This window comes from Peromyscus eremicus, chromosome 8a (assembly GCF_949786415.1).
Source record: "Peromyscus eremicus chromosome 8a, PerEre_H2_v1, whole genome shotgun sequence".
Taxonomy (NCBI): domain Eukaryota; kingdom Metazoa; phylum Chordata; class Mammalia; order Rodentia; family Cricetidae; genus Peromyscus; species Peromyscus eremicus.
Genome location: NC_081423.1, coordinates 50989081 through 50999129, shown reverse-complemented (window position 1 = coordinate 50999129; position 10049 = coordinate 50989081). Strand labels below are relative to the sequence as shown.

Here is a 10049-nt window from a genome sequence, read left to right as displayed (position 1 = left end):
AAGTCACCTGTGGGAAAGATGAGGAAGGATGACCTCCCAGGGTGCAAGTTCCCAGCTAGAATCTGGCCCCCTCCTGACTATGTGACTTCCCAAAGTTCCTTCTCCTAGGTGGCAATGACCTACAGCCACAAGAGTCCGCACTACTGTCCAGTGCCAGTCAGGGGGACAGTTGTTCCTACCCCATCATGTACATCCACAGCTGGAACCATCAGAGAAAAACCAAGACTGACCCTGACTGCCATCCCACATGACCTGTGGTCAGCAGTCTGGGAGAGTTCCGGACAAGGCTGTCATAGTGTTGAGGAGAAGTGGGCATGTGGCAGACAAGACTTTCTGAGACTCCACCCACAAGGCCTTTGAACATGCACATAGCTGCCTGAGGACTTTGGAAACATCTTCTATTGAGCCTGGGAAGGAGTGTCAGGGTGAAGGTGGGGAGCTTCCTCCTTGAGAAAGAGGCTGAAAGGAAGGGCAGATTGGGACTTCCGCTGTAGACTTTATAGCCAATGCCTGATCTGAAACAGATGGAAGCCATGATCTGGTGGTGCCAACTGAGGTAGTTCTGTCCTGACCTCTCCAGAGTTGGGTTGGGAAGACACTCCCCCCCCCCCCCCCCCGCTGCCCTGTGTGGGGGATGAAAAAATAGATGTGGGCTCCCAGAATGCAATGGGGGAAAGTAGGGAGGACTGAAAAAAAGTTATGGATGCGGGCTGTGAACTGCTCTGTGCCTCCTATCCTTGATTCTGGTTCTGACATTGTTTGGAGACAGAGACCTCCCTCCCTTCCTCTTCCGTAGCCCTGGAGATGAGAAGCCAGCTGGAGGACAGGCTCTGGATACCCGGGGCCCAGGCATGGGATGACCACCCCGGTGGAACTCAGCAGGATCCCAGGGTTCTAGCCTCTAGTGACAAGCACAACATGGGAGTTGGAGGGGAGGCTTCGGTCTTCGAGATGGAGTCAGGGCTGCGGGTCCATCTTTAGGGCCTGGGAATATTGGGGAGCCCCTGGCTGGGTCCTCTTTCTAGAATCACCGGCTCTTTTTCTCCTCTGTGGACAGGTCAGCAGGTAATAGGGCAAATCCACTCCTCCGTGGGACCTCCAGCCCCTCTCCTCAGCAGGACCCCCAGGACCACACCAGGCGCGTCTAGATCTCCATGTCCACTGGGCGAATGTTGCCCGTTTTGTGCTCTCTGACCCAGAGCTCCCTGTCTTTGGCTGGGTCCACTTTTCTCAGCAGCTGGTCCACAGGCTCGACTGTCTGCAAGGGACACAGAGGAGGGGTCACTGTCAGAGGTGGCAGCTGAACTGGGAGGTCCCCGAGGTCCCACGCTGCCGAAGTTGGAGAACCACCTCAGATCAGCCCTTCTAGAAGGTTCCAGGGCCCCGTGGAGGTGGTTTGAGGGTGAGAAAGTGCAGAACACAGTGAGAGGTAGAGCTGATCTACAGACCTCAGGCCTGGAAAAGAGGGCAGGCCGTCCTAAAGGGGACCCCTCTTCCTCTATCTGCCTTCCCTTGGCTAAGAGACCAGCCTTCAGGCGTCGGTCATTGTTTCAGAAGTTGTATTTGGTTGGTTTTCTGAAGCAAGTTCACATGGGAGACAAATGTCTTTGGTTATTTTAACCATTGTAAAGCTGAATAAAGCACATAACTGTGATCCCAGCACTGGGGAAACTGAGGCAGAAAGATCATATATTCAAAGGCCTAACCAGATCCAGCCTAAAACAACCAAACCAAACCAATTATAGCCTTTGTGTGTGTGTGTGTTTTTGGTCCTTGGTAGTAGCCCCCAGGAGAACCTGCCTCATATGTGTGCTAGGAATGGATCACATGGACCTCTGGACAATCATGCTAAGTCTGTCCTGCTGGCCTTAGTGCATAGACGGGGAACTCACGCTTTGGTTGAACATGTCTGTCTCATGCCGCAGCTGTGTGTACTGGCACAGATGTTGTCGGATCATCTCCACCCTCTCCACCTCCAGCCGCTCCAGCTCCTACAGAGGAAGAAGAGAGGACCAGAGGCCCCTGAGCACATCCCTAACTCAGGGACCTTCCCACCAGGCAGGTGTCAGGCTACCATGTATTCTATGTACAAGGCCTTGGCTGTGGATCCCCAACCTATATGACCCTCTGGGCTCTTCTGAAGAAGCAGTCAATCCTCAGGGTGAATATGAGGGTCACAAGAGTGTCTCTCCCAGTTCTACATGGAACTCTGCACATGCAGAGTCCCCGAGTACCCTCACTAGGACTCAGAGAAAGCGGATCTACGGTCGTCCCTATTGGCCCAAAGCATCATGGAGCAACATGTAAGCTGGGGTCTGTGATGCTCTCCAGCTGATGGGGGAGCAACAGGGCGTGCGCTGGAGCTTTCAGCTCCTCAAGCTCTCTGGCTTCTACCCGCTCCTAGTGCTGAGGGGAAAAGAAGAGCAGGCAGGGAGCAAAGCAGGCTGGGAATGTGCTAGCACTGTCAGAGGAGAGTGGAGAGGCTTGGTGGTAGTGGGTTCTCGCTGGTTCCGTGACTTTAGGGGATTAGGCTGTTATTCTGTGGGTAACTAGGTCACGGCCCAGGTGATTAACCTGGAAGGGAGGTAAAGAAGGGGGTTTAATTAGAAGATTAATGGAGGAGAGGGAAAGCAGGGCACTGACCCTGAAGGAGCCTGCTAATCTTCCTAGGTGGGCTAGCACCTGGAGAAGGTAGCTGGTTAGCGCATGGGAAGGGGTGGCACTGGACACTGGGATGGTAGCATGGACAGTGGCCGTGATGCTGCCCCCTTCTCCCGCTTGTTTCAAGTACCAGCCATGCACTACTGTCCTTCAAGGCAGGTCTGACCAACAAGGAGAGACAACTGATCCTTTAAAAGGAACATACTGGCTAGCATGTAGGGTCTGCACCATGGTCTTCCATCACAGCCCCTCTACAGCTCCCCAGTCTTCCCATTCAGGTGTCTCCTAGGGACCCCTCTATCAAGGACCTGAAGTTCTGAGTGTGTGTGTGTGTGTGTGTGTGTGTGTGTGTGTGTGTGTATGTGTATGTGTGTGAGTGCATGTGTGTGAGTGTGTGTATGTGAGTGTGTGTGTGTGTATTGGGGAGAGAGTGTCTACTTTCTACTGCTTCTCTGTTTTTCACAGCAGGGCTGTGGTTCACTGAGATGAGGAAATTCCTGGTGAATCCTGACACCTCAGTGGACAGACAAAGGAGAACTGAGCAAGACCAGGCCCTTGCTGAGTTCACAGAGCAAGGAGCTCTAGAGCAGGAGTTTGTATCTGTGGGCAGGTATAGAATGAGGGCTGGACTCCAGGGCTGAGAGAGATCTAATGACCATCTTCGCTCTAACCACCAGTCCATCCTCCCATGACCGCTGCCCCCCGACCCCCCGCCGCCCAGGGCTGCTTGGGCACCAGCCTCTTTACCATCTGCTCACACATCTGCTCACATACCAATGTGGTCGTCACCATCTCTTCAAACCACTTGGACTGGGCCTGGTTGTAGAGGTCCACGCAGCGCATGAGGTCATCGCCTGGGAAAAGCCAACAGCCACCATCATGCCCTGTTACATGCCACCCTGTGTCCACTATGGCTGCCCTTCTCTGCCTGTGCCCATGGTTATGCCTGTTCCTCTCCCAGAGTCACAGTGGTCATTGCAAAGTCGGGGAATGAAGGGGGAAGAAGAGAAGAAGGGAGTGGATGAAAGAAGGGGGCAGACCACAGGGGACGAGCCACAGAGTGCCCATCTGAACTTGATGGCAGGCCCCGAGAATTCAGGCAGGGGGCTTCTCATGAAGAGACTACACTTGACTCTGGGTGCCACGGTGCACATCTGTAATCTCAGCATTTGAGAGCCTGAGGCATTAGGACTGCAAGTTCGAGGTCAAGATGGGTAACTTAGGGATGTAGCTCAGTGGTAAGAATGCCTTCCTAGTGAATGCGAGGCCCAGGTAGAATCCCCAGTATCTTCTCTCTCTCCAAAGAGAGAAGTTTGCAAGTAGTGTGTGTGTGTGTGTGTGTGTGTGTGTGTGTGTGTGTGTGTGAAAGAGAGAGAGAGAGAGAGAGAGAGAGAGAGAGAGAGAGAGAGAGAGAGAGAGAGAGAGAGAGAGAGAAGGGACAGCATTCTGGATCCCAACACAACATCCTGTGGTCATAGCTCATTCACTGCCCAGTACTGGTACAAGGCTGAGCACTAGAGCAGATGATTGGAAGCCTGGGGAAACTGAGTCAGGCTGAACCAGAGGAAAGCATTCATGCAGCATTCTGTTTTATAACAGCAATCTGAACACACAACCACTACCGCTCCACGGCTAACACACTAATTTCTGTAATGATGTGTATCTCAAACGTTTTTTAAAATTAGAACAAAATCAAACTATGAGGTGATTACAAAATATTAGTAAGGACGCTGGCACCCCAGAGCCTTGCTACACGAAGCACGGTTGGTGAACCAATGGCACCAGGTGACCCTGGGGACCCGTGACAGGTGCAGGGCTTCAGGATGTACCCCAGACCTGCTGAACCCGAAGCCAACCTTCCCCGAGACCTGTGATGAGGGATGTGTCAGAGGAGCAGACACAGAAGTGCTCTGCATTGTGTGAATGTGGCTCTGGTGAGAACGGAGCACCGTGGTCTCCGCTCATGCTGGGAGAAGCCTATGAGCCAAGTGACTCACTCTAATAAATCAACAGGCAATTCTAGGAATTCTCCGAGTTGAATCCAGTCATTTGAAGAGATTGAAAGTCATTCCTTTGACATAACTCTTACTCATGTGCCTTCTGGTGGGAAAGTGGAGGAAAACAGGGAGACGTGTCCATATAACTCAAGACCAGCTCAGCATCCTCATGCCCCGACCACAGATAGACCATGAGTCCTGTGCTTTGGGAACAGCTATGCTAAGTGTTCTCTTCATTTAGTTCCTGGCCAAGGCCAATGATTGCCCCTTCGGTTCAAGGAGCATTAGCTAGAGGGAAGCGCATTGATACATCTCTGTCCCTTAACTTCCACCATGACGTCACCTGCTCTAGAATGGGGCCAGCATGCTGCCCTCTGAGCATACACTGTGGGTCTCCTAGTGCCCTATATGTCCATCCTGATTTTGAGAACATGTTTCAGGACTATCTGCAGCACCAGAAAGTCGTGTGGGGAAGGCTGTTGCCTTCCTGTGGCAGCCCAAGAGATAGAGACTGGACCCTTCCTCAAAGTACCAGTTGAGAGAGTGGATTCTGGAACCAGAATGCCAGGGCTGCCTCGATCCACCGTTATAAGCTGCATGACTCTGGGTGTGCCACCTCATCTACCCATGCCTCAGTTTCTTCATCATGAAACAAGGTATGACATTATAGCTTTAAAGAGTCATCGTAGCTGAGCAGTGACGGTGCACACCTTTAATCCCAGCGCTGGGGAGGCAGAAGCCGTGGATCTTTATGAGTTCGAGGCCAGCCTGGTCTACAGAATGAGTTCCTGGACAGCCAAGGTCACACAGAGAAACCCTGTCTCAAAAAAAAAAAACAAAAAACAAAAAACAACAACAAAAGTCATCTTGAAAAGGAGCTGATAAGTGCCAAGTGCTTGGAATAGACTAGACAGACAGCAAGACACTCCTCGTGGCAGAGCCCCTGAGAATCCGGACACCTTTCCTCTCGGTAGCATTGTGAGAGATAGAGAAGGAGAGGAAAAGGACCAGAAGGGAAGAAATGTCAGTGCCTCCTTCCAAGTGGAGGCCTCTCCAAGTCAGTCCTCCTCAAACTCAGATACCGCAAAGAGAACATCACTATACAGAGAACCGCTGCTGAAACCAGGCAAGGAAAAACAAAAGCAAGCAAGCAAAGAAACACAAAACCTTCTTTCTTTTTCTTCAAAGAACAAAAGTAAACGACAAATGATAACCATGGGAAAATACTTGGAATTTGGATGACCAGGGGTGACTCTCCCTAACACATACCTAACCTGTCAATCGGTCACTAAGAATAAATAACACACAGCATTCAACAGGGATTTGAGTTCCTCAGTTCATGTGTGTGTGTGTGTGTGTAAAATAGTTCATGAGTGTATTTTCAGAATGTTCAACCCTCTTATAGAGAATTTCAAAGTAATAGCTATATATATATATATATGTATATATATGTATATATATATATATATATATATATATATAGTATGTATATTGCCAGCACACCAGTGGTTTCAAGTTTGATAATAGGCAATAGTAATAAGCATTCAAGGAAGAGGTAGTCATAGGTGTTAGCCGTGGAACCCTCTCTGGAAAGCAGTTTGGAAATATCTGTCAAAATGAATCAAACCTTCCGACCCAGCATCTTCTTTCTCTCCATGGGAGGATCTGCTCTTACATATGCAGAGAGCTGCAGCTCCAATAACGAACACAGCATCTCTGGTCCTGGGCAAACACTCAGAAACAATCTCAAAGTCCTAAAATCTATTAAAGGAATGATGGAATAAATTCGGATGTAGTCCTGGGAGCTGGAGCTGCAGCCCAGTGGGAATGTTCTTGCCCAGTATGTGTGAGGCCCTGAGTTCCCTCACAGGCTGCACAATAAAACATGGCAATAAAAATCAAAGTGTCTGATGTGCATGACTGGATGTATAAAGAGGTTTAGAGGGAGCGAGATGGGGGCTATTTCTAAGATATATTAATTGCAAAGCAAGATCAAAGATAGAGTATAATATGATCCAATTTATATGAGTTCAGAGAATTATTTGGGGATTCTATCTGGTGAACAGCATACTCTGTGCACTGATGGAAACATTTGCTGTATACTGCTGTGTCTATATAGTTTTGTTTTTTAATTTAATGAATTAATTTGAATATATGTCTTCCCTCTTTGGATCCCCTCTCTATTTATAAAAACATATCAGGAACTTATGAAAATGTTTCTGGACAGGATGTGTCATTATGTATCTAATTTTTGTCAACTTTTTTCTATCCCACTTTATTGTATACCATCCAAGGTGGATACTTTATTCTAGAATGATACAAATTGCAGCAGGTTCGTCAGAAATCAAGAGACTTGGCATCTTTGAGAAAATTGTTATTTTCTAGACTCTGAGGCCCTATTTTCCTGTCTTGTGTAGCAGCTAATTGTTACCACTAGGTGGCAGCAGAAACCGGCTTACTGGAGCAATATGGGCAAATTCTGAAATATGGATGCTTTTAAGACTGAATGCTGCTGGCTTCTGTCCTCAGGGTAGGAGCTCACTTCCACAGTATAACTCCCCGGGGAAGTGGAGCATTTGGATGGGTGGGTTGGCGGTTGCATTCTTCAAACAGAGACAGGGCCCTGAGTTCTTGGTGCATGGAGAAATCTGTCAATCTCTCTAGACCTAGATCCAGGGCTTGGAAAAACCCAAAGGCCATGGAAGGAATAGGATGAGCTGGGCAGCCTTCACTGCTACCTTGGAGTAGCTTGCCTGCTTCCTTTCCCTTCCCTTGAGATCCCTGCACATGGGCAGGGAGGAGACACAAGGGATACTTCAAGGGGGAAGATGAGAATGACCACGCCACAGGAGTGGGAGCCTGACAAGAAGAGTTGCCCTTCCCCTGGGCTGGTACTGACACCACTGGGCTCACCAGCCTGAGTGGACTTCCGCCGCGCCTTCTTGATGTCCTCCTCGGTCTTGTTGCTCAGCTTGATCTCCAGCTGCTGGGTCTTCATCTCCAGGTCCTTCTGCCGCTCTGTGAGGGCTTTGCGGGCCTGCAGGAGCGGTGGGAGGTGGGGAGTGTGGTGAGGGGAAACAGCCAAGCCCTCGTAAAGCTGCAGCCAGCCTTCAGGGTCCTGCCACTCACCTACCTGTGCTCATCCTACCTGCTCGTGTGGATGATGGCGCCCTGGCACAAAGGAACCAGAGGGCTAGCCCCTAGCTGGGGTTTTCTTACCCGCCCTTTTCCAGACACATCTGCACATGACTTGTCAGTCTCTGAGGCCACGCTGCCTCCAGGGCATGTGCCTGTACTGTGAGCCTAAAGCCGCTGTCTCTGAGGCTGGAGATAATGGCTCAGTGGTTCAGGACACCTGTTCTTGCAGGTGGCCCAGGGTTTGATTCCTAGCGCCCACTTGGTAGCTCACAATTATCCATAACTGCAGTTCCAGGGGAGTCAATGCCCTCTTCTAGCTTCCAAGGGCACCAGGCAAGCAGGTGGTGCTCAGACATACATTTGAGCAAAACACTCATACATATGAATAAATATAATTTAAAAAGATTTAAAAAAACCCACTGTCTCTCGAGTTGCAAGGGACCATAAAGGTTACCTGAGTTACCTCCTAGCAGTGCACAACAGGTTGTGGGTACCAATTTACTTATCTCACAGCCTCAGCCTTTACTGTGCCTGCATCATCATCATCATCATCATCATTGCCTCCACCACCACCATCATCATCATCACCATCATCACCATCATCATCATCACCACCACCACCATCATCACCATCATCATCATCACCATCATCATCCACTCTCAGCCTTTGGTGGAGATGTAGCCACATCTTGGGTACCTACAGTGGCTTGCCACTCCTGTTCTAGAGGACACCCAATTAGGCCACTGGGGAGACTGTCTGTTCCTCCAGGGCTGGCCACCAGCAGCCCTGCCTCCTGTGGGATGACCACCCACAGGAAGGTGATTCTTTTCACATCTGGGAGGGGAGACCAGTCCCTGAAGATGGGGCCCAGGTGCAGTAGCCATGTGAGCAGCTGTGGCACGTCTGACTTGGTGTCCACAGAAATAGGGGTTTCCTTGTCCCATGTGGCCATTACAACTCCCATTTCACCCTCAGCTTCTTCTTACTCCCAGTCGCCCTTGGGGGAGTCATCCAAGTGTCCTGGGGTAGCAACTCCTGCCTGCCACATGGATAGGCAGGAGTTCCTTGGACTCCCCCCACCACTCCAGCATACAAGGACAAAGGATTCTGCTGTGATACCAACATCTGGTTTCTGTCCTCCAAGTCCCCAGCTGTTCACCAGTGAGGTACCCTGGCCTCTCACCTTCTCCACTGAGGCGTAGCGGCTGGCCAGCTGCTTGCGGAGGTCAGCGATATGGTGGTCACACTTTTTCATGTCCTTCTTGAAGTTCTCTCGGAAGTTCATCAGTGGTTTCTCCACCTCACTGTGGAGCTATGGAGGAGGATGGAGAAGGAGGAGGGTGGAGAAGGCATGCTCAGCACCAAGTTACGAGCTGTGTTAGGGTGTGAGCAAGATCTCCCACCCTCTTGTAGAAGCCAGGCCCTGGGGCAGTGGTCTGGATGGCTAGACCATCCAGAGAAGGCTAAAGAGATGAGCATCTTTATCAGCTCTCTGCACTGGCCACCTTAGGTCCCAGGCAGCATAGCCATGTGCTAAATGGCTATCCTAGAACTTTCCAGTTACCGCATTAGCGCACGCCTTCCTTTTCTATGCCTCTACAACAACCAGCTTCTCCTCTTTCCAACATCTTGTCTTTGACACTTGGTGGCTTGCAGCACGTACACTGTGCAGTGACTGAGTCACACTAAGGAACCTTGCACGGGCATCCTCACTTGTGTTTCACAATATATAGTTGTCTAGTAATAGCTTTGTTTGGACATCCTCTTCTCCTGCCTTTTTCAAACTGGGAGTCTTTTGGGGACGGACCACATCACCTGCCTGTGTCCTCAGGCACTTAGAGTGACTGTTGTGTGAAGCTTGGCAGATGACTGGAAAGGCTGTCGATCACTCAGGTGATCTGAGATCATTTGTATTTATGGATCATGTGCTTCATGCCTGGAGTACAAAGATGACCCGGGCCTGGTCAGACCACCAGGAAAAGGTGGCAGGGGCTGTCGGGAGGCCCTTCGGGAATGCACAAGGACAACTGTCCTGAGAAGCACTAAGGGGAGCAGGTGCACTTCCTGTCCCCATCCCAGTCAACTGTCCTCATGTTCCTTCTGAGGACCCAAGGAAGAGTCCTCTGCAGCAAGACGAGCTGGTGGCATCTGGTTTTAAAGCACCCTCCCTCTTTCCCACTGCACATCACACTTTCTTGAGATGTCATTTAAGATATTTGTTTTGATTGTAAGCATGACGTGTTTATTTTTGC

The 10049-nt window shown here is 50.2% G+C and overlaps 1 protein-coding gene across 1 annotated transcript in view; it reads right to left on the bottom strand.

Moving 5' to 3' along the window:
- Positions 1–628: 628 nt before the first annotated feature.
- Gas7 (growth arrest specific 7) overlaps positions 629–10049 on the bottom strand; it is a 236398-nt gene continuing 226977 nt past the window's right edge. Inside the window, exons 10-14 of the mRNA XM_059270935.1 lie at positions 8981–9109; positions 7572–7695; positions 3436–3515; positions 1893–1991; positions 629–1258 (exon numbers count right to left, since the gene is read on the bottom strand). Of these exons, the coding sequence (XP_059126918.1) occupies positions 1145–1258; positions 1893–1991; positions 3436–3515; positions 7572–7695; positions 8981–9109 (546 nt within the window). The 3' untranslated portion in view covers positions 629–1144. The remainder of the gene's footprint in view (positions 1259–1892; positions 1992–3435; positions 3516–7571; positions 7696–8980; positions 9110–10049) is intronic.